This window comes from Sciurus vulgaris, assembly GCF_902686455.1.
Source record: "Sciurus vulgaris genome assembly, chromosome: 6".
NCBI classification, from domain to species: Eukaryota; Metazoa; Chordata; class Mammalia; order Rodentia; family Sciuridae; genus Sciurus; species Sciurus vulgaris.
In genome coordinates this window covers 65,836,549-65,861,752 of record NC_136466.1, presented here as the reverse complement: position 1 = coordinate 65,861,752, position 25,204 = coordinate 65,836,549, and the positions used below count along the sequence as shown (strand labels likewise).

Genomic DNA, 25,204 nt, shown 5'->3' with positions numbered 1-25,204 from the left:
AGCATCATAGTGAAGTGAAGGCTGAACAAACAATGCAGAAGGGAGTTTCCCACTTTCTCCAAATTCAGAAGATATATCTTCTTAAGGGAGAAAAACAAGTGTATTGCACTGAATATTTAGTCTTTCTTACAATAACAGCACCTCTAGGATTATAACATTAGTTCCTACCTGTAAGAACCCAAGATAGTCTTATATGACCTTCATTTCATTAGTCATATTAAAATGGAAAACAACTATCATAGAAGATTTATATAATATCTGTTTTGAGTGTTCTTGAATAAATTGTTATTACCAATGTGAAAAGAATTCCTAGTTATTGACATGTTCAAAATATTATCATTACTATCTACTAAAAAAAACACATATTATCATACATCACTAATATGCAGTTCCAAATTTGCTGACTGCATCTAAATTCACTTCTATAAACATCAATGTCTCCTTCAATAAAGTGAGAAGTAAAGGAAGTGGCCCTTTCAGAGTTTTGGACAACATATTTTCTACTAGTTGTAAAAGCATAGCATCAAAGTCAAGGGTTGGGAATGAATCTAAATGAAGAGAAATATATAACAAGATTTCAAATAACATATTTACTTTCAATTCTAACCTTTACTAAAATTCATGGGACAAATATATTTTCTCCACTTGTCAATGTATTTCTCTGAAACACATGAAAGAAAAAGAACACAGTGGGAAACACTCCTCTTCTTTACATCACCAAAAAGGTGCTGTAGTCAATATAACAACACTCTTGATTATAAATTAAGGTTTTTTTTAGTTCTTTTGGATGAAAACAAAATTTTAAAAAGAAGCTGATAGTGCCAAAAACTGATATTGTTTCAAAACAATACAATATCTAGTCCAAGAACACAAAATAAAAAATAGAACTTCTGAAAAAACAGGTGATGCCTTTTTTTTAAATACCCGAGACATTACATACTATATTTGATTCTTCCACTGCTTCTTTGAAATTACTGGTATGAATATATAATCCACTGAGGTACAATTTCATTTTCCTATGTATCAGAGTAGTGTGTATCCTTTACTTGCCGTAATTCAAAATCTGCAATGCTATCTTCCATTTCTGTTACCCACAATCAAAGGTAGAAAAATCCATAAAAATAGATTCACAAAGAAAAAAAAAAATGATCTTCTTGTTCCATCAAATTTTACAAATACGAAAGCAGTTTTTCTGAGTATTTCTTAATTAACTAAGAAAAGAAGTATGGCACAATTCCAGTAAAGAGCTGGAAATTAAAGCTATGGATTTCTGTTTTGTGTTATTGCTTTTCATTTTCACTGTAATCCCTATTTTGTTCTGGCTCTTTCTTACAGGTACCTTAATGGTTTGTGTCTTCTAATAACTGTTCTGGTAACCTGAATAAAAAAGTAAAAATTTATAAAGACACACTGTGTTCCCATACTTTGAATGTAAAGGAAAAAGGGATTTTTTAGGAAAATTCCTTTAGGAAAATTTAGAACTAAGTATAAACATAGAGTTTTCTTTACATAGAACCATCATATTTTAAAGATACTTACCTGAGAGAGCAACAGATATCTTTGAACCTTACCTTTCTACTATCAAAATGAACATTTTCTTTTAAAGTTCTAAAGAAGGAGGCTTCAATTTATTTCAAATACAATAAGGTTAAGGCTTAAACCCAACACTCAAGTCACAACAAATTCAAAAGACAAACTCTGTCCTTTTGCTTCATGATTTTAACTACATACATGGAAAAAACCCACACCTTCTGACTACATATAATAGATCTAGTCTATTTTTATACAAGTTTCAAGAAATGATGAAAAATTAGCAGCTTTTCCTTCAGCATTCATTTATGAGTTAACAAGGACAACAGAGAATGAGCCCAACCTGGATGGAACTGAACAAAGCTACCTTTCACCTTTCTCCCAGACACTGCTAACATCCTAAAAACAAAAACAACATAAGCAGAACACAGTGCTGTTGGGGGGAAAGTCTATTAAGAGCCTCACCTCAAAGTGGTTACGCAGGACCAAAAGAGTTGTATGCTGCCAAGGTGGATAGTTCTTTGCCACATAGATGGTGCAATGTGAGGGCCTCTGAGGTGGTTGTTTATCAGTCTTCTACATGATAGAAGAAAAGGAAAAACCATTTATTGGCTTTTATGTAAATCAAAACTGAGAATACCCACTCCCCAGATATATACTACCACTGTCTTTACCATGTATAAATATACGAACTACAGAACTGTATTAGCAGTGAATATAGCACTACACATTTAAAATTTTTTAGGTGAGGGAGAGGGGTACTAGGGGTTGAACCCAGAGGCATTTTAACACTGAGCTACATCCCCAGTTCTTTTTTTATTTTTTGAGACAGGGTCTCACTAAGTTGCTAAGGCTGGCCTCAAACTTGTGATCCTCCTGCCTTAGCCTCCCAAGTTGCAAAGATTACAAGCACATACCACGAAATACCTGGTGAAAGTCCTTTCATTACTGTTAAGTCTTTGACCAATAACTTAAAATGACATTACTTCATTTCTCTTTATGGCTCAATAAAACTCCATTATGTATATATACCTCATTTCCTTTTCTGTTGATGGACATCTAGGCTGGTTCAATAACTTGACTATTGTGAACTATGCTATGATAATATGATAAATATGAGTATGCTGGTTTCTCTAAAGTATGCTGACTTTAATTCTTTTGGATAAATACCAAGAAGTAATATAGCTGGATCATACAGCCATTCTATTTTTAGTTTTTTAAGGAACTCCCATACTAATTTCCATAATGGTCTTACCAATTACATTCACACCAATAGTATATGAGTTCCTTTTCCCTCACATCATCACTAGCATTCATTATTTGTAATTTTTCTTTTTTTTTTTTTCTTTTTTTTTAAATACTGGAGACTGAACCCAGGGGTGCTTAACTACTGAGCCAGTCCTATTTTTTAATTTTTATTTTGAGACAGGGTCTCACTACATTGCTTAGGGACTTGTTAATTTGCTGAGGCTGGCTTTAAACTTGTAATCCTCATACCTCAGGCTCCCTAGCTACTGGGATTATAGGCATGCACCACCATACTTGGCTCATTTGCTCAATGTTGACTGGGTTGTTGTTTTAGTGTTGAGCTTTTTGAGTTCTTCACATATACTGGATATTAATCCTCTGTCAGAAGAGTGGCTGGCAAAGATTTTCTCCCATTCTATAAGCTGTCTCTTCACTCTGTTTCTTTTGCTGTATAGAAGCTTTTTAATTTGATGCCATCCCATTTACTGATTCTTGCAATGGGACAGAAGACAAGACACAAAGCCAAACCAACACAGCTCCAGTCACATAATTCTTGACAAAGATGTCAAAAATGTACATTGGAACTCTTCAGCAAATGGTCCTGGGGAAATTATATAACCACATGAAGAATGATTTCCTATGTTCATATATGCATATATGACCAGTAAAACTCCACATCATGTATAACCATAAGAATGGAAAGTTTATGGTTGGGGTCGTAGTGCAGTGGTAGAGCCCTTGCCTAACATGTGTGAGGCACTGGATCTTATTCTCAGCATCACATACAAATAAATAAAATAAAGGTCCATTGACAACTAATACATATACACAACACACACACACACACACACACACACACACACACACGTATATATATTTAAAAAAAAGAATGGGAAGTAAAGTCGGATGTGGTGGTGCACACCTGTAATCCCAGCCCCTCAGGAGGCTAAAGCAAGAGGAACATGAGTTCAAAGCCAACCTCAACAACTTAGCAAGGCCCTAAGCAATTCAGCAAGACCATGTCTCTAAAATAATTTTTTTTTAATTAAAAATTTTTTTTTAAAAATGGGAAGTTAAGCTCTATGTATGTATAATACGTCAAAATACATTCTACTGTTAGGTATAACTAAAAAGAACAAATAAAAAATTTAAAAAAGAAAAACAAAGAATGAAACTGGATTCTTATCTCACACCCTGTACAAAAGTCAACTCAAAATGGATCAAAGACCTAATTAAAAAACCAAAAACTTTACAACTGTCAGAGGAAAAAACTGGATAAACACTTCAACATATGAGTGCAGGCAGATTTCCTGAATAAAACCGCTACAGCTCAGGAAATAAGACCAATAACTTTAAAGAAATAATCTTATAAAAACAAAAAGAACTTCACCTTTCCTTTAGCTGGCATCATATAGTTCTTAAGTCGCAGTCTAAGGTCATGTGCTACTTCCATGAGATACTGTGAGGAACGTATCAAGGCTTCATCCACAGGACCTGCCACAGGCCATGAAGCATTCATAATTGAGTCAGGCTTTTAAAAAAAAAAAGAAACAAAGAAGGTTCAGTGAGATCTGACAACTGTTTTACAGTTCTTGCTTACAGTTTCATACTAAGGGTACCATCTGTAATTGTGTGCACAAAGTTCAAACCTGACTACACATAACACACTTTAACAGCCCCTGATCTAATGTTCCCTAGAATTCAAGCTGTGAAGTCTGATTCTACATTCTTAATTAGCATCCATTTGTACAAGCATATTAATACCCACACACATATGCTCACTTTCAAAGAAAATTATGTAATGCTAATTTGCTTAAATTTAACCATTATTATATAAATTATGCACACTCCCAGTTTTTATCCTATTAATACATCCAGTATTGAAACTATGGCTACTAGTATATAGATCATGAGCACATTTTTGCATTGTTCATGCACTGAAAAATAAAAAAGAGCCCAGCTAGTAAAGTTGGAAAGAAGTTATTAAAACAGCAATCTATTTATTTGCAAGCCTGGGAGAAATAATTGAATTTATCTTCAGAGTAAGAATGCTAATAAAATATCCCTGAATATGCAGTCCTACATATATCCCTGGAATTTGATATAAAATAAGAATACTTATGCTAACATATGCTTCTATTTTTGTTTATAAGCACCTCAAAACAGTTGTTTATATCTTTCTCAGTGTTTTCACCTTTTTTAACAGTTGGAAGAATATTGGTTATACACAAAATCCAATGCATGTCTGAGTATATTCAAATTTATTACAACTTTTCTTAACAGATTAGAATTAGGTGATAACATACACTATCACAATTTTAAAATATATACATTGTGTGTATACAAATAAAGGCACATATATGATTTATCCATCTTGTTTAATTGTTTTAACCTGTTGTAATAATTATGATGATGAATCCAGTATTACTCTTAAAATAGTCACTTTCAGTTTTTTTCTCTTTTTAGGGGAATGGTACTGTGAATGGAATCCAGGGCCTTGCACATGCTAGGCAAGCATTCCATCACTGAGCTCATCCCCAGCTCTTCAGCATTTTTCTCTTAAGGAACATTGTTATCACAACAGTTAAGACCAAAAACCAAAACCACTCATGACATTTTAAACCCATAAGGTACCTTTCCCAGAAGTATCCAGATGTGCTCACACAAATGCGGACAGAATGGAGCCAAAAGAAGTGTTTGAACTTCAATAAACCGGAACACAAGTTCTCTGTGCATCCCTTCTATGGCCAGTTCACGGTATTTATCTTTCGCAGCCTATAAAATTCAAAATTATTTATCATCTCCTTCACCTTACTTCTTTAAAACAAAATTTTTTTTTATATTTTATTTTAGTATCTTGAATTTAATGTAATTTTTAAGCTTTTGTTCTTTTAAAATTCCACAATAAAGATTTTAATTTTTTAAAATTTGCAAGTAAATCTCTATCAGTCTTTGCCTAAAGAATATTGAAGTTTTATATTAATGCTTCTCAAGAAAATAAAAATGCTTTAAAAGGTCTTTTGTACCTGAGACACAGAAGATGAACAATTTTAACTATACTGAGAGTGAATGCTCTGAAAAGCATATAAAAAATACTAAATGCCAAAAAGGCTATAAATGCAACAAATCACTATGCTCAGCATTTACCATTATTTAACCACATATCTGAAAACCAAGTTACATAAATCCCAATGTGATGTTTTACAAAAGTGACTAAGTAAAGTTACATTTTTATCTTAAACACTTGACATGCCAATCTTGAAGAAATACTGACACCTCGTGGAAAACTTCAGAAGATACTGGTTTTCAAAATAACAGCAATTAATTACAAATTTGCCTTCATTATTACAATTTTAAAATGTTTTTCTGGAAAGTGTGAGCTGATTTTTATATTTAATATTATTACTGATCATGGATCAAACAGGAGTAGAATTTTTTATATTAAATGAACACGAGAAAAAGTATCAAAGAAACACTTAAAATCACAATTTATTACAGAATTTAAAAATTTCTTTACAAGATTTTCAGTTTGTACATTAAACATGCAATTATGTTACAAGGGAAAAACACGTATTCACAATGACATGTTTTATATCAAAAGAATAGCATACCTGAAACTCAAAAAAACCTGTTTTCAAAGCTTCTTTAAACATCATCTTTTCGTAGTTTTGATCTGTTTTTATAATTCCTGCATTCATTTCACTATTGATTGGGGGGAAAAAAGTTATTGAATTTAAAGACAATAATAGATATACTAATATCTCTTTTACATATATATATATTTACATACACATAAGTATATACTTGTATATACATATATGTGTGTATATATATACACACACAAAGCTGCTGCATACACTAATAAGCAATAAAATGAGAACATCTAAAACATTTAAAAAGGCTCAACACAAACCATCTTTGTGCTCCTTAAAACTAATTATTATAGTCTCCTTATTGTTTATTCACCCTTCAGTATTGCCCTCTTTTACATTTAGGGCTCCTGCTTATGATAACACAGTTAATAATGCTTGTTTAAAAATTCCTTGATGGAAACTCTGTTTTGAAGCCCAAACACAATATGAAAATAGCTTAATTAAGGTCATAGTCAGGTCTTAACTGACTGCATTACATTTTAAGTAACTAATACTGAATATTAGGAAAAAAAAAAATTCTTGGCTGGGGTTGTGGCTCAGTGGTAGAGTGCTTGCCTAGCATATATGAGGCACTGGGTTCGAGTCTCAGCACCACATATAAAATCAATCAATTAATAACATGAAGGCCCATCAACGACTAAAAAATAAAATTAAAAAAATAAATTCTCTTACCACCTCAGGCCCTTCTTAATTTGGCCTAATGTGGCACCAATCTTTTCCATTCCCATCTTTGCCCCCCACATACTATAAATCAAATAAATATCATACCCCTTCCATGGCTTGACATGATTTCTCCTCTCCCTGAAAATTTCCTGTTTATTTTTCAAAAACACCCAGAGTTCACAAATCTCTCCTGAATTCTCTTTTTCCCTATTATTGCATTTACAATTGGTTGTCTGTCCTTCTAGACAACAAAGAATCACTTTACTCATTTTTTTAACATGCAGAAACATAGGAAAATGGTTATATAAGAACAGGTTTTGGAAACCGATAAAAAGAAGTTCATATACCAAGTCTTCAATTACTAACTTCAAGGCATTTAATGAAGTAGTTTATTTTTCTAAGCCCCAGTTTCTTTATTTATAAAGTATAGTTAATATCTTTACCATATAAGGTTGCTTTGAGGCTAAAGACTGATAAAGATGCAAAGTAATTAACATGGCACCTAGCACAAACAAGCCTTCAATAAACAGTAGCTACTATTATCATGTAATATATTTTAGAAAAAAAAAAAAAAAGAAAACTTAATGCAACAGGACTAAGTTAAAAAAAAAAAAAAAAAATACAAAGTGTTTGGGACCCATACATTACCTTGCAAAAACTTTATCATTGAAAGTGCTGGCAGGACCACTTCTTAGGCTATCCCAGTTGGCAACCATTTCTTTAACCCATTCCACCCAGGTATACAGACGGAGAATACCTGCATCTGCCATGGCTTCCACAAAGTTGGCATCTTCAACGGTGTCACCAGCATCAGCCAGAGCCAAACGCATTCCTGAAAGAAGGGGGAAAAAAAAAAAATCAAGTCAATGAACTGAAAATATGGTTACTAAGTATCAACTATGTCTCCAAGTTGGGTACATAACACAGGACAGAGTCCACATATATATTAAGAAATAACAATTGTTTTAAAGTACTGTACTGAACCAACAGCAAAAGTAAAACTCACCAAAAGTAGGAACCCTAACTATGCTGTTAAAATATTTGAACCATCTGTATCAATTTGCATACACTTAGCATTAATATCTGTTTCTTCTCAGGCATGTTGAGTTAATGAGATAAAGTGATCTTTAATGAGGCAAAGGAAGAAAATGATAAACTAGGGATACACATTTCTTTGTGGTTTCCCCATCAACATCTCACCCCCATCTAGAGGTAGCAAAATATTACGGTATTTTAATGCATGAAAACACACATTGTAGCTCTATGTATTCAAATGCATATTTAATTTCTTAGTGCTAAAATTACTTTCAGTTTTCTTTTTTTCTTTTCTTTTTTTTTTTTTTACAGACTGCATTTTGATTCATTGTACACAAGCAGGGTACATTGTTTCGTTTCTATGGTTATACATGATGTAGATTCATTTTTCAACTAATAGAATTTTACTTTTTCAATTCTCATTTCTTAATACTACCAAAATCTTTGATTTGAAAATACTAGAAAAAAATTAAATATCCATCAATAAGCCTAATTTTTTTTAAAAACCACAGGACATATCTCTACAATGAAATGCTCTCTTGCTACATAAAAAAGGTAACTCACTATAGTCCAATATAAGAGCTGTTAAGTGAAAAAGGTAAAATACAGAACAGGAAGTGTAATATGCTACTTTCTGTATCCTAAAGGAGGAAGATGAGGACATAAAACATTAAGTTTTGTATGTATTAAATATTTCCTAGCATACACAAAGGTGAAAAACACTTTAGTTTTTTACTTCTGAAACAACTTTACACTTAACTGAAAAAGTACAAAAATCATTAGAGAATAAACATATCATTTACCCAGCTTTCTAAATGTGAACAACTTACATAACTATAGCATCAAAACCAGGAAGGTGAGCTGGGGATATAGCTCAGTTGGTAGAGTACTTGCCTCACATGTACAAGGCCCTGGGTTCAATCCCCAGCACCACAAAAAAAAAAAAGAAAAACCAGGAAGTTAACCATTACTATTATATTATTAACCAAATTACAGAACTTATACAAATTTTCCACCATTTCCCCTAAGATCTTTTTTTCTATTTCAGGATCCAATTCAGAATCCCACATGGCATTTCATTGCTGTGTCCCCTTGTTCTCTTTAAATCTATGACAGTTTTTTAGTCTTCCTTGTCTTTCATTACATTGACAGTTTTGATGACTACTAGTTATTTAATGAAACTGTTCCCAATTTTGGTTTTGTATGATGTTTCCTCATGAGTAGTCTCAGTTATGGATCTCTGGTAAGAACACCATGAAAAGGCTGGGATTGTGGCTCAGTGGTAGAGTGCTTGCCTCACATGTATGAGGCACTGGGTTCCATCTGCAGCACCACATAAAAATAAATGAAATAAAAATATACAAAAAAAATTTTAAATAATAAATAAATGAATATGAATAAAATAAAGGTCCATCAACAACTAAAAAAAAAAAAAAAAATTGAAAAAAAAGAACACCACAAAACAAATGTTATACCCCCTCAGTGTACCCCAGCAGGAAGGTACATAATATTGATAGGACTTAACTACTCTTATTGCTAACCTTGATCACTTGGTTATGGTGGTATGCACTAAGCTTCTCTACTACACAATTACTATTTTTCAAGATTAATAAATATCTTGAGATGTAAGAGATACTAAGAATATGCAAATATCCTATTTTTCTGAAACTTTAACCCATTGGTTTTAGCAACCATTGGTGGATCTTGCCTGTAGCAATTATTATTATGGTGTTTGACTAATGATGATTTTACAGTTCACTCAATATTTCTACATAAAGTGATTTCAAAGGAAGAGATGTCCCTACTTCCCCACTGATTTATTTACTCAATAATTAGTAGACATCAGTATGGACCCAGAGATAATTATTTTATCCATTAGATTTTAATACAATACTATTATTTATTGATGCCTACATTGTTCCAGCATGGACTACTGGAAGCTCTTTCAAATTGACTCTGGTATCCTTTCAACATATCCCCACCCAGGGCACAGGATGTAGCCCAGTGATAAAATACTTGCCTAGAAAGTATAAGGCCCTGGGATTCAATACCCAGCACTGCAGAAAACAAACAAAAATGTCTCCTGCTTTCTTAAGTACTTCTTTTCTTTTCTTTCTTTTTTTTTTTTAAATGGGATTGAACCTAGGGGTGCTTAACCACAGCCAAATTCCCAGTTCTTTTATATGTTTTATTTAAAGACAGGGTCTCACTGAGTTGCATAGGGCCTTGCTAAGTTGCTGAGGCTGGCTTTGACCTTGTGATCCTCCTGCCTCAGCCTCCTTAGCTGCTGAGATTATAGGCGTGTACCTATAAATCAGTAGACACATATATTCTTTATCTCCTATTTTGTTACATGAGGGATGCATATAGTAATTTTTTTTTAATTAGATGGTCCTTTTGCACAGCTCATATTATTTTATGGGTTTCTTATTTTTTTGTTTTTTCCCACTTAAAGTATATTTTGGAAATAGAGGTATTTCTTACCCTTGCTTTTCATAATTGTTCAGTATTCCTGTATGTGGTGTACCATAGTTTATTCATTCACTCTCCTATACAAAGGCACTTAGGTTGCTTCCAATATTTTACAAGTACAAACAGTGCTACAGTGAATAATTTACACACAGTTTTTGGTATTGTTAGAGGAGTTGCTTCAGGACAAATCCTTGTAAGTGGGATTGTTAGACCAAAAAGGTAAGATACTTTGTTAGAAACTGCCAAAACTGCCTCCAGGAGAGCTGTACAAATTGCACTCCTACTAGCAATGTATAAGAGAGCATGTGAAGAAATTGATGATTTTGTCAACAGAGAAAAACTGGGTAGCTAAGGGATAGAGGAAGGAGTATTTTTAATGCATATGCTTTTCATATCTTCTATATTTTGAACAATATGAATGTATTATTTACTCAAATGCAAATAAAACTTTAAATAATATAGTCTAAGAAACAGAAATAATTCAGTTCCAATAAAAAGAAATCAAGAACTTGGGCTGGGGAAATAGCTCAGTTGGTAGAGTGCTTGCCTTGCATGCACACAGCCCTGGGTTCAATCCCCAGCACTACAAAAAAAACAAAAGAACTCACACTGGGCTAGCCATAATCAACAAAAAAATATCAGTATGACCAACAACTAGTTAAATAAGAAATGAATGGTTCCTTCAAGATATTACTAATTTTGTTCCTTCCTAAAATACTAATAAAATGTAAAAGTTCTCAGGTCAGGCAAAAAAAAAAAAAAAAAATTGTTCTGAAAATGTATGTTTCCAAATTCAAATCTTTCATTGGAATACCAAATACAGAGCTTCCTACAGACCCAAGGTCTCTACAAAATCAGTCTTGTATCTCAGCAATTACAGTGAATTTCATTTAAAAGAAGACCTTGGATGGAATTTGCTCCTGGACAGATTACATCAGCAATTCTTACTTGTAATTTAAATATTATGCTGTTTATTCACAAAGAAATGAATTTTTTAAAATTTCGTTAAAAGTAAAAGATAAAAATTAAAACATCTATTTTAACTTGTCTTTTGTAATCTATAAGGAAAATCAGATTCCATGCAACAGTAGTAACAAAAATGCATAACTCACCATCAGCTGAAAATTTGTCAACAGCTTGGGTCAAAGTAAGGAAATTGCCTGTGGATTTTGACATCTGAAATAGAAAGTCAATAATTAAGTATTAATGACAGTATATGTAAATATAATAAACCAAATCAGTCAAAGCAAATTTAACTAGTTTGAACATGACAAAATAAAAAGGAATTCAAAACATGGAAAGGAAAAGATACTTAACATGAATTTTAGAGAGAAAAAAATCCAAGGTTGAGCCAATAAAGTGACTTGTCTGAGTTATTCAGTTAATCAGTGACAAAGCTAGGACTGGCTCTATAGTTTGACACTTGGTCTACTGTGATTTCCATTATCCTTATCACCCCTGGTAACTGGGTTAGACATGTGGAATGATTCCACTATTACCAGAACACTTCAGCTGGTTACATAAGAAAGAGCTCTGCAGCACTCAAGAGCCCTTCAGAAATAGAATAGACTAGCTCAAGAGGTTAAGAATTAAGATTTTAGGAAGGTTCCTGTCATTAGAGTAACAATAACTGGTTGTTCAAGTTGTGCTCTGCCCTAAGACAGTATATATAGGAGGGTATCATTCACAGAATGGCAATCTCTAATGTTTTAAATGTTCTGTTGTTACTGAAACATTGCTGATGCCAAAGAATAGATTATTACATCAATTTTCCACTACATGACAATAAAGCATCTCGTTCTAATAAAGTTGGTATAATACAACAATGTTCAGATAGGCTAATGAAAAGGTTATATCCTAATCGCATTACAAAATACATTGATCCACTCTGACTTACAAAGAAGAGATGAACTCAATAATTGAGTTAATCTATCAAAATCTATAAAACAGTCCATGCTTCTAAACAGTCTCTTTTTTTTTTGAGTCTAATGTACAGATTATCTTTTTTTGTGTGGGGGCAGGGGCAGGCACCAGGCATTGAACCCGGGGGGTGCTCAAGCACTGAGCCACATCCTCAGTTCTTTTTATTTTTTATTTTGAGACAGGGTCTCACTAAATTGCTTAGGGCCTTGCCAAGTTGTTGAAGCTGGTGCGATCCTCTTGTCTCAGTTTACCTAGTTGCTGGGATGACAGTTGCACCAACACACCCAGCTATACAGATTATCTTAAATGCACTTTTTAATTACCTGTTACTTTTAGGGCAATTGCAAAATCTAACATTTTGTACTGCAACTTATATCATCAATCATTTGTTCAAATCTGTATTTTTTTTAAGACATAGATGCTAATACTTTTTTGCCACTACCTTTCACTGGCACAGTAAAATTCACTGATTGTAACAAATAAAATATTTATTAACAAGAAATAAATAATACTGGCCTGGGAATACAGTTCTGCAGTAGAGTACTTGCCTAGCATGCTCAAGGCCCTGGGTTCAATCCTCAGCAACACAAAACAAAGCAAAACAAAACTTCTGAATCACAAATAATACTGTTCATTATTATTTTAATTGAAGGGAGATGCCCTTCTGGAATTTTCACAAAGGTATTAGAGGGGTAAATGATGGCTCTGTCAAGAAGTTTGTATAATCTTCTATTGAGAAAGGTAATTAGTTATAATCCTATGTAGCCTATAAAAAAGTCACACATATTGTTAATAGTGACAATAATGTAGCAGCATAAGAAAATGATAGTAGACTACCTGGGAAGAAGCCTTAAGTGACACCTAGAAATCATACAAACATCAAAATCTTGTTTTCTAATTGGTGGTCAGAGTAAAAACAAACAAAATGCACCAAATCCCTTTCTCAACTTATTGAGAAAGATCTTGCCAGATGAGGTGGCACACACCTATAATCCCAGTGACTTGGGAGGCTGAGGCAGGAGGATCAAAAGTTCAAAGCCAGCCTCAACAACTTAGCAAGACCCTGTCTCAAAATAAAATACAAAGAACTGGAATGTGGCTTGGTGGTTAAGCATACCTGGGTTCCATCCCTAGTACCAAAAAAGAAAGAAAAGAAAGAAATAGAAAACAAAGAGAAAGCTCTCATGGGGGTCACTATGCTAAGATCTTTATGCATCTTGTCCCTGTCTCTATCTCTTATCTCTCTCTATTTCAATCATAATTGTGTCACCTTATGCCACTCTAAATACAAATGGTATAACAAGTAAATTTTCCCCTTCTCTTCCCTCAATTAATACTATTTACTCCATTTGTTCACTTTTAACAACTAAAACTTAACAGGGCATGGTGGCACAAGTCTATAATCCCAGTGACTCAGGAGGCTGAGACAGGAGGATTACAAATTTGAGACCAGCCTGAGCAATTTTGGGAGGCCCTAAGCAACTTAGTGAGACCCTATTTCAAAATAAAAAATAAAATAGGCTGGGGATGTGACGCACTGGTTAAGCACCCTGGGTTCAATCTCTGGTACCAAAAAAAAAAAAAAAAAGGTTAGAATTTAATTTGTGTTGCCAGTCCTGAACTCTTTGATTAATTCATATTCCTATTTTTTTCAATTAAAAAAAAAGTACAACTTCCTAAATCTGAAAAGACTTCCAGAGAATGTTAAACTTTCAAGAGGAAATAAACCTTACCTTCTCAGAGTTGAGAAGGAGATGTCCGTTTGCTCTCACAGCTGTAGGCCATTTGTCACTTCACAGGTAAATATTTAAAGACAGAAAATAAAAATTAAAGAAAGATTATGGTTTATGGCTTGTTTTTGTTTCTGTTTTGAAGATAGAACCCAGGGCTCTGTATGTACAAGGAAAGTGTTCTACCACTGAGCTACACCCCCAGCTACGGCCCTGTATTTAACAGGAAATACATATAAACAACCAAAGGACTGATTATATAAATTATGATACACATATACAATAATATAACTATACTAAAAATAAAGGCAGGGTTATATGTATGAATATAAAAGATCCTAAATATTTATTATGTGGAAAAAATACATAACAGTATATACAGCAGAGCATATACATAAACTTTTTTTCCAGAAGAAATCAAGTTTGTTCCTTCAGCTACTTGAGGGACTAAAGAGAAGAAGAAATATACCTGGATCAAGACAGAAGAGGACAGAGGACTACCCCGGAGCACACACAGACTATGAGGATCTGGATTCTGGTCAGAATAGTGCTACCAACTAAGAGTGATCAACTTTCAGAAGTAAAGAGACACAGGGTGGAAAGTTCACTACTAATTTATACTTTATACACTCTGAATTTCTGAACTATGTATATTCGTTCATTCATTCTAAAAATGAGATCACGTGCAGGGTGTCATGGCACACCTATAATCTCAGTGGCTCAGGAGGTTAAGGCAGGAGAAGTGCCAAAATCAAAGCCAGCCACAGCAATTTTAGCAAGACCCTATCTCAAAATAACATATAAAAAAGGCTGGGGATGTGGCTCAGTGGTAAGTGCTCCTAGGTTCAATTCCTGGTACTAAAAAAAAAAAAGAAAAGAAATGAGATCATATGAGGTATAATCAAGTTTCTGGGGCCAGACTCTGGGTTTGTATCTGGTTCTGCCACTTAACTCATTGGGTTGCTTTGGATGAATTTTTGATCACTCTTTGCCTCAGTAAGGCTCCCTGTTTGTAAAATAAGGCTATCAGAGAACTGCCTCAAAAAGTGTAGTGACTAGGGATATAGCTCAGTTGGTAGAGTGCTTGCCTCACATGCACAAGGCCTTAGGTTCAATCTCCATACCATGCACACAAAAAAAGTTATAGTGAGAATTAAAGCACTTACTTAAAGTGATTAGAATAAGTACCTGGCATATGTACTTGATATTATTACTTACTTGTAATTTTTTAAAAATTAATAAATAGAAAAAATTTGGTGCAAAGAAAAGATTCAACTTAATAGTTAAAGCTATTCTAAGGGGCTGGAGCTGTAGCTCAGTGGCAGAGCACTTGCCTAGCACGTGTGAGGCACTGGGTTCAATCCTTAGCACTGCATAAAAATAAACAAATAAAAAAGCCTGTTGTTGATCTACAACTACCAAAAAAATAAAAAGCTACTCTAAGATACCCAATTTCTTTTTTTTTATATACATATTTTATTTTGAGACAGGGTCTTGCTAAGTTGCTCAGAGCCTCACTAAGTTGCTCAGGCTGGCTTTGAACTTACAATCCTCTTGTCTCAGCCTCCCAAGCCACTGGGATTACAGCTGTGTGCTACTACTATTTCTTTAAAAATATTTTTTAAATCAGAGAGAAAAATAATTGTACGACAAGTGGTGTAAGAACCAAATTGGATTTCTTCTACTTCAAAATCTTCCTTTCATAAGAAAAAAATTAGAATGTCTTTGTAAATACAAGTTTTGCAAGATTGTTTTGGCTATATGAAGTGAAATTTGGATAGATACTTGAGAGACTAAAGAAAAAAGCAGATACACCTGCATCAAGATGGAAGAGGATAGAAAGATTGCACTAGAGCACACAGTGTGTGTGGAGCCAGATTCTGGTCAAAATAGCACTACTAACTAATGCTAGAATCATGAAGCTCACAACTTTAAAGGAAGAGTTTCTTTAAATTCTAATGATCTAGACCTGTCTCAAATTTCCTTTCATTCCTACATCTAATGGATCAAATGAATTACCAGTACACCGTTAATATCCCTGAAGTATGATAGTCTAAGTTATGAAAATTTCTAGATATAACAGTTAAGATGTATACTTTCTACTTTATTATACATTCAATAAGAAAATAATTTTTAATTGGCAAGTCTAGTTATCCTCTCCACAAAAATTTCTTAGATACTTAAAACTATGAGACATGACACCCTTATTAACAATCAAAAATCTGGTCCACAAGTATTTTAGCATTCACCTTTGCTCTGGCCACATAGCCACATGATTATAAAGGTAATATGAAAGATGATTTGGAATAAGATCCTTGCCAGATACTCGAAGATCCACAGGATACCAGAACTCAAACTCCTGCTTTAACTGATCTAATTTTTCCTTTGGAATCTGAGTCTTAGGAAATGGAGCATTCTTGAAGAAAATATAATCCCAAACTTCCTTAGTCATCTGTTGAGCACTGTAGTAAAACAAAACAAAAAAACAAACTATACATATATATATATATATGATTTCTTTGAAAGAATCAATATCTTTAACCATGAATCTTCTTAATGGAATTATAGTAACAAGTAAGGAGAGTAGGTTCCTATAAGAATAAAGAATGGAAATGAAAAGTATAAAAGACAACAAAGAATGAAGATCAGATGAAAATAACAGAGGGGCTACTTATTATTTATTTTTAGTTACACAGTAAAAAAGACATCATGATAAAATTCTGTTAACCAAATTCTTATGAAACCTATATATAAAAGAAGTAACTTTTCAAAATGTAAATCATAAGATTGCAACACTTGCTAATGAACCATTTTCTTTTCCTTAACTGTTTACCAACCTGATACCCAGTGGAGACTCTGCCTGTCCACGCAGGTTACCCCCCTGCAACAGGTGTGCAACTGTGTAGAACGCCATGTAAATAGTGGAATCAGACAGTGATTCAATCAGCCACTGTTCATCCCAAGGTAGGCGAGTGCCTGAAATATAAAAGAAAATCCATGCATCAAGACTCTAAAACACTTCATCTATAGAATCTACATTTTCAAGAGGGTTATGGCATTTACAAAGCTATTTACTTAGGAAGTTCTTAAATTCTATTTAAATAACTAATAAAAATAAAACACTATATAAAACAAACAAGTGAAGCCCTGGAGTCTATTAAAAAGTCACACCAGAAAAGCTACATATTTTAGAGGACGTATTTCTATCACCAGGTAGGTGGCCAGGGATCATATCCTAGTTTCCCTCTCCTAGTTTCCCTCTCCTAACCCTCTAACCAAAACCCGCCACTTTCTATTCAGAAAATAAGAGGGGGCCAAGTAAAAATGTATATCTGTTGTAGAACTGGCAAAGTCATTCAAATAGAAATCTTTGAAGTTTACTTACCTAAACCATAAGTTCGTGAGCAAGCATGTTCTTGTAGCCAACCTAAGGAAGCTTCAAAGTTCCTCCTGGTCTCCTCACAGAATCTAGAAAGAGCAAAACACAAAGTATCCCCTTTCACCTTTCTCATCTTCCATGTTTCTCAGTTTCTCATTACCATTCCTCTCTCATCATTTTCTCTTGTCTTACGTTTCCATGTTCTTCAAGCACTGAGATGTTTGTTTTTTCCAATTCTCGTCACCATAATCCAAGTACCTAGGGGTGGACAAATTGATTTTTTGTTGTTTTTTTTTATTTTTAAGTCAGAAGTGAGCAAAGTGACTAATGGAATTTTCTTGCCATAAGAGAGACTAACCACTGATCACACAGAGCCACAACACACTCATCAGAAGACCTGGACATCACTTGTTTCTCTGGTTCCATGTAAATAAGTGCATCTCCCTAAATGAAAGTAAGCAAAAATATATCAGGTATGACATCAAGTCAATCTCCACTCCTTGAAAATGATAAAAGTGCTGTTTTAAAAATACTATAACTAGTACAAACAAACAACATGTATCCCATTTGTTTACAATAAAAAAAAAGCAAAAAAAAAAAAAAAATACTATACTAATAACCAAAATCCATTTTCACTGTCCTTCCTCTTCCCAAAGTTGAAGCTGTCTTTCCTTCTGTATAACACTTGCTGTAGAAAGACAAACATCTTCATCAAGCCTATCTTTCCATAGCTGTTTTTCAGAGATAAACAAAATAACTTTTAGCAGTTTCTTATCTTGTGGTTTAATAGTTAGGCTTCTAGTGATAGCTTTTTATCCTTGTTATAAACATACTAATAAAATAGGAGGGCTTGGGTTGGTTGTGGCTCAGTGGTAGATAGCTTGCCTAGACGTGTGAGGCACTGGGTTCAATTCTTGGCACCAAATAAGTAAATAAATAAATAAAAGGTATTGTGTCCATCTACAACTAAAAAAAAAATTTTAAATAGGAAATTAAATACATGGAACTATTGCTTTATTAAAAAAGCACACGAAGTCTTTGACTAAAGATGGTACTACCATGAAAAAGTCCCACAAGAAAACCGACCATAATTTTTATTTATTTAATTTTTTTTTGGTAAAATATCTTTTTTTCTTCTTTTCAGTCATGGGGTTTGAACCAAGGAACTTAAATAGGCAAGCACTCTATCACTGAGTGATATCCCCAGCCCCAGAATCCCTTAATGTCTTATGGTCCCAAACATTTCAGGCTAGCATAATTTTTTTAAATAAATTCAGTATTCTTATTCCTAAAATGACTTGCAGATCTGTATTTTTAATGTAATTCTTCATGCTAGAATTAAATAGCTGAGATTTATGGTTTTAAAACAGACATTTAATTCCCTTTAAAAATTCCAGTAAATCATGATGAAGAATGTTTGGGGGTATTTTTCCTTTTTGTATTTTACTGGTAAGAATCTACGAAAGCAAGAAGGGTAAAAGAAAAAACATCAACCAAATTTTAGAAGCCAAAAATCAGGATGAATAATAATTTTATTAGCAGAAATAAGAAAGCCAGCTGAATCCTAAACCAGCAGTAGAAAAAAACTGAAAGATTAAACTGTCTAGTGTGCATCACAGGACCTCCAAAACGCTCAGGAATTAGTACTACGAAATAGCTTTGGTTAAATTCTTTTTTTTTTTTTTTTTTTTTTTTTTTTATTGTAAACAAATGGGATACATGTTGTTTCTCTGTTTGTACATGGCACAAAGGCATACCATTTGTGTAATCATAAATTTACATAGAGTAATGTTGTTTGATTCATTCTGTTATTTTTTCCCTTCCCCCCACCCCTCCCACCCCTACGAAATAGCTTTGGAAGTGGAAATAAAATAAGGCTTAAAAGAGCAAGACAGAATGAAGTCTTTTTAAAATGAGGTTAAAACTACAGATATCCTAATTTCACACTATGAAGACAGGTTAACTGTCCCTTCCTCTGGCAGTAGTATACTCAAGAAAGGATAATTTAACATTAACAAATAAAAATAAATAAAAACAATTACTAACTACAGGGAAAAGTGAAAGTTGGAGAACAAAATTCTCGCTATCCACTACAAATGGATTAGGCATGTCTCAAACATGTAAACAATGGCTACTGATCTAACATAAATTATAATAAACTATATAGGGAAAATGAGGGATGAAGAAGTATATACAACTGTGGGACAGTAGAAACTAACAGGTATGGGGCTGGGGCTGGGGGGCCGATAGAGAAATGAGTGGCTGATGACTCATCGTAAAAAATTACATTACAATCATTTAGATTAGAGACTAATTAGAGAGATGGAGATCAAAACTAAAGTAAGGTAGTTGAGATGGAGATCAAAACTAAAGTAAGGTAGTTGAAAGTGGTCCCTTAATATCTCTTCAGGAAAAGAAATCAAGAGAATGTACAAAGATAGAAAACTATTGCTTTTTAAATTTTAATATGCCCTAATAGACCACTGTCTCTCTGTATTGTGGACATATATAACTGATGAAAATTAAAATTTAAAGATATGGAAAGTCACAAAAATTTACTTTCAGATAATTTTTCATAGGAAAATAGAAGACAGTTTTAACAAAAATTGAGAAGTGAAGGATAAAAAAATAAAATACCAGAAAAAGAGAACTACTGTACCAGTATCTAAAATGGACACTGCCAGAAAGTCTCAATGAAGTTCTCTGTATGTGCTTTTGCACACATCAGCACACATACCTTCCCTTTATCCACAGGATGGGAAGTGCAAGTTAAATGAAGTTAAGAGAGGCCTTGAAGTTAAGAAGGCCTATATTCTGCCACAAAATTATGATATCTTTAATATAGCTCTACTATAGAACCCACTGCTAACAACGCAGTTAAGTTTATTCATTAATAGCTCTTCCAAAACAGCCATCAGAGGATAACCTATCACATACACTGTCAATCATCTTTCTTTGAATAGTCTTCTTTACATCTTGGACCTTCTGTCCTTTAAATCCATCCACCAACATTACCTAAAAGAATGAAAAGGGGTTAAAAAAAAATGCATATAAAAACAATTGAAATTTGCTTTGCGTTTTTCTCTCAAATTTTCCCTAAGTAAATTTATTCTCACCATAACCAAAATATTTTTAATGTGAAATCTGTCACATTTATAACCATAACTTTGTTTCTGGACAATGAAGATTTAACACTCATATCTTTTACGTATAAGTAAGACAGCTATTGTACCATGAAGTAACACTCAACTTCCACTTCTCAGGTTTCACAGGAAAAAAAGATTTTGCTACACTAACTCATCTCACTCCTGATAGTTCTAGTAGGAACTAATAACCATAAGCTTTACTTGCACTTCTTTCCAATTTTGCCTGCTACAGACCTGCTGCAGGCCTGCTGTTTTTCAATTACACCTTTTACATAAAGGGCAAATTAATTCTAAGGAAAAATATCATTGTTACCACAGATTTAACCTAGATTTTGGTGTTTGATCTGACTCTTACATCTCTCTCACATAATTTCTATGCTAGATATAAAAGACACATTCTTTTTTGACCTTCTAGACTTCCAACATATCAAAATGCTTCATTATCTATTTAACTCATCATTATGAAATTATATTTAATGACCATCACATGGGGGGATTAGAAGACAACCCTAGAGCTAGGCAGCCTAGTCCAAATCCCAGTCCTAACACTATTTATCTGGCTGATCTTAAGTAAATTACTTAACTTCTTTATGCCTCAATTTCCTCATCTGTAAAATAGAGATAATAATACCTACAATTCACAGAATTATTTTAAGACTTAAAGAAGTTCATATAAAATGCTATGTCAGCATTAGCTCTAATCATCACCCAAAACATAAATGTTACTTAAGAAGAAAAGACACATAACTAATTCTTGGCCATCTAGGAAGATGAGAGAATGATAAAAATAACAAAGTTTTCATTAATTTCCTTAAAATTTTCATTTTGATCTCAAGAAGAGATCAATCCAACAACTTAGCTAAATTTTCACTTTCCTTAGCCTGCTCTTCTTTCCATGGAAATCTAAGACACATTAACAAACATACAAAGAGTGATTCAGAACATATTTGTTGTGCTCACTTGACATTTAGTAGGCAATAACAAGAAAATTAATAAACTGAATGAAACTGCTTACGTAAAGTATGAACCCCTTAATTAAAAGTAAAAGAAAAAGACGTATTCTCTATGCAATAAACATTTGGAATCTACTGCATAATAATATGAACTTTTTTTCCCAGTTCTGGGGATCGAACCCGGGAGCACTCTATCTCTGAGCTACATCCCAAGTCCTTTATATTTTGTTCTGAAACAGGGTGTCACTAAATTTTCTAATCTGGTCTCAAATTTGCAATCGTCCTGTCTCGGTTACCTGAGTCACTGAGATTATAGGTATGCACCACCATACTCAGATATGAACTAATTTTTAAATCTTCCCAAGAAATTCATTTCTTAGCATAGCACAGTGGCACACACCTATAATCCCAGCAACTCAAGAGGTTAAAGTAGGTGGATTACAAGTTCAAAGCTAGCCTCAGCAACTTAGAGAGGCTCTAAGCAATGTATTGAGACCCTGTCTCTAAATAAAAAATAAAAAAGAGCTGAGAATGTGGCTCAGTGGTTAAGCACCCCTGATACCAAAAAACTGTAATCCCGACTACTCCGTAAACCAAGGCAAGGAGGATCACCAGTTTAAGACAAGTCTGGGCAACCTCCTGTTTCAAAATAAAGAATAAACAGGTTGGGGATATAGCTCAATGGTACATCAAGCAGCTGGGTTTAATTCCCAGTACCACAAAAAAAAAAAAAAAAAAAAAAAAAAAAAAAAACATCTTTTTTTGTTGGTTCATTATTTAGTACTTGGTACTGGAAATTGATTAAAGGGCATTTTACCATTAAGCTACATCCCAGTCCTTTTTATTTTGTATTTTGAGATAGTCCTGCCAAGTTGCTCAGGGTCTCACTAATTTGCTGAGGCTGGCCTCAAACTTTCCAACCTCTATCTCAATCTACTGAATCACTGGTATTATAGACACGAACCAAAGCACCCAGCTGAGAAAAAAAATTTTTTTGGTGCCAGAGACTGAACCCAGGGGCACTCAACTACAGGACCACATCCCAAGCACTTTTTTGAATTTTTTATTAGAGATGGAGTTGCTTAAGGGCTCGCAAAATTGCTAAGTATGGCTTTGAACTCGAAATCCTCCTGCCTCAGTCTCCCAAGTCACTGGAATTACAGGTGTGCACCACTATACCTGGCTGAGAAATTCAATTCTTAGAGATTCATAGAAGGTACCAAAAAATGTAATATCTGAAAATATTTCTGAATAAAAGACAAAATAAAAAATAGAAATTTAGGACTGGAGATGAAGCTCCGTGGTACAGCACTTGCCTAACATGTGAGGCACTGGGTTTGATCCTCAGCACCAGACATAAATAAATAAAAAATAAAGCATCCATCAACAACTAAAAAAGAAAAAACAATTTAAAAAAATAGAAATAGAACATAATCTTGTATTGATTACTCTCAAATCAATGTATTGCTCAAACTACACTGAATATTTTTTTCCAAAATTTTTAAAGAAAATCACACAGCATAAAATAAATCACATAAAAATAATAAAAAGGGGGGTTGTGGCTCAGTGGTATAGCACTTGCCTGGCATGTGTGAGGCTCTGGATTTGATCCTCAGCACCACATACAATTAAATAAATTAATTAAATAAAGGTCCATTGACAACTAATAAAAATATACTTTAAAATAATAATAATAAAAATTATCACTTACACCCTCATAAAATCCTTTTAGATATAATTTCTCCTTTGCTTCTGCAAGTTTTTCTCGGTCATTCTGGCTCTGAATTTTCAACTCATCACAAATGGTTGCAGCAGAAAGATTTCCAAAACCTGGAATTTCAATAACTGGCACCTGCAGAAAAAAACATCAAAAACTTAATAACACTGAATGGACAAAAAGATAGCACTATGGGGCAAAGTCCTTTTTTCATTTAATGTTCCATGAAGTGTCATTTCAGATTTTACATATCATTAAGGCAGTGACACACATTAAATAAATAATCATAGAGTGACTAACTTCCAGATGGGAATTTGTCCTCCTCCTCCCCACAGAAACCAAACTCTGTGGACAGGTGCAGTGGCACACACCTATAATCCCAGCTACCTGGGAGGCTGAGGCAAGAGGATTGCCAAGTTCAGTGCCAGTCTTAGCAACTTAGACTCTCTGAAAAATAATCTTTTTTTTTTCTCCCCCAAAAAGGGCTGAGGATGTACCTCAGTGGTAGTGTCCCTAGGTTCCCCAGTAACACACACATACACATAAAAAGAAACTAAGCTCTATGAACCAACCCCCACAATGTCCTTCACCTACTAAACATAATTCTCCAAGTTCTTTACTCTCCATTGGGATATAGCTAACCAAATAATTAACACTGAAACTAGCAAAACAATGTGTACAACTATTTTTGTGGATGTTCTTATTTTTAGTTAATATTAAATTTTCTGGATTCTTCATGAAAGTTATTTGAGAGTAATTTAAAAGTTTTTCTTCTGCAAGCACTAACATGTAAACACAAACAAAAGAGTTGTAGGATTTGATTAAAGTTATTATAGTTACTAAAAATACTCATGAGTAAGCTGAGTGTGGTGGCACATGCCTGTAATCCCAGTGGCTAAGAGAGGCAGAGGCAGGAGAATTGCAAGTGTAAAGTCAGCCTCAACAACTTAGCAAGGCCCTAAGAAACCTAGCAAGACCCTGTCTCTAAATAAAACATTAAAAAAAAAAAACTATTTGTTCCATACATGCTGGTGTCAGGTGATAAGAAAATGCTTATTGTTAGTTTTTCTCTTGCTATTATCTGTCACAGAAGATATTAAAGTGAATAAATCCTTAAGCAAATTTCCTCTCATATTTTCATACTTCACCAATTATTTAGTTTTGTTACAATAAAAATATTAGTTCTTATTTTCTCTTACCAAAAATAGAATGTGATTGTGTTCATGTACTCACCGGCTCAAATGGCAAGACCATGTCATCTCTAATTCCATATTTCACTCGTAAGGCCTGCAAAAAAATTCACAAGCTAACACTAATGATCAATACATCACTAGTATAATCATTGAGAGAAGCAAACTCCAAACTTTTTTAAACTATTATTTGTTCTCTACATACAGAACAATTTTTTAAATTTTACCAAATACACCAAGAAGGGATCTGTAACTTTTTAAATTCAATAGCCTACATTACAGTGAATGGTTTAAATGATGAAACTGCACAGCTAAATGCAAAACTGTACGCAGACATGTACATATATTATTAAAGTTCATATTCTTACTTGCAATAAAAATATGAGTATCAAAAAAACCTTTTCAAAATTCTATGAAACATTATATTCAAAATCCCAACCACAGAAAATACGTAACCATTAAAAACATGAATTAGGGATCAGTTTAAAGATAAATGTGCATCTTTTTAGCCTTGTCTCATACCATAGTTCAGGATTATGTAACAAATGAAATGGTAAAGAGGAAA

At 33.6% G+C, this 25,204-nt stretch overlaps 1 protein-coding gene across 1 annotated transcript in view; it reads right to left on the bottom strand.

Annotated features, from left to right (window-relative positions):
• The window catches only part of LARS1 (leucyl-tRNA synthetase 1), a 71,014-nt gene that overhangs the window by 10,842 nt on the left and 34,968 nt on the right, over window positions 1-25,204 (bottom strand). The window contains exons 13-27 of the mRNA XM_079145467.1: window positions 24,683-24,736; window positions 23,444-23,584; window positions 20,571-20,648; window positions 17,992-18,077; window positions 17,826-17,891; window positions 17,640-17,722; window positions 17,092-17,230; window positions 16,504-16,716; window positions 14,258-14,315; window positions 11,714-11,777; window positions 7,743-7,926; window positions 6,390-6,480; window positions 5,413-5,553; window positions 4,169-4,309; window positions 1,996-2,106 (exon numbers count right to left, since the gene is read on the bottom strand). Of these exons, the coding sequence (XP_079001593.1) occupies window positions 1,996-2,106; window positions 4,169-4,309; window positions 5,413-5,553; window positions 6,390-6,480; window positions 7,743-7,926; window positions 11,714-11,777; window positions 14,258-14,315; window positions 16,504-16,716; window positions 17,092-17,230; window positions 17,640-17,722; window positions 17,826-17,891; window positions 17,992-18,077; window positions 20,571-20,648; window positions 23,444-23,584; window positions 24,683-24,736 (1,650 nt within the window). The remainder of the gene's footprint in view (window positions 1-1,995; window positions 2,107-4,168; window positions 4,310-5,412; window positions 5,554-6,389; window positions 6,481-7,742; window positions 7,927-11,713; window positions 11,778-14,257; window positions 14,316-16,503; window positions 16,717-17,091; window positions 17,231-17,639; window positions 17,723-17,825; window positions 17,892-17,991; window positions 18,078-20,570; window positions 20,649-23,443; window positions 23,585-24,682; window positions 24,737-25,204) is intronic.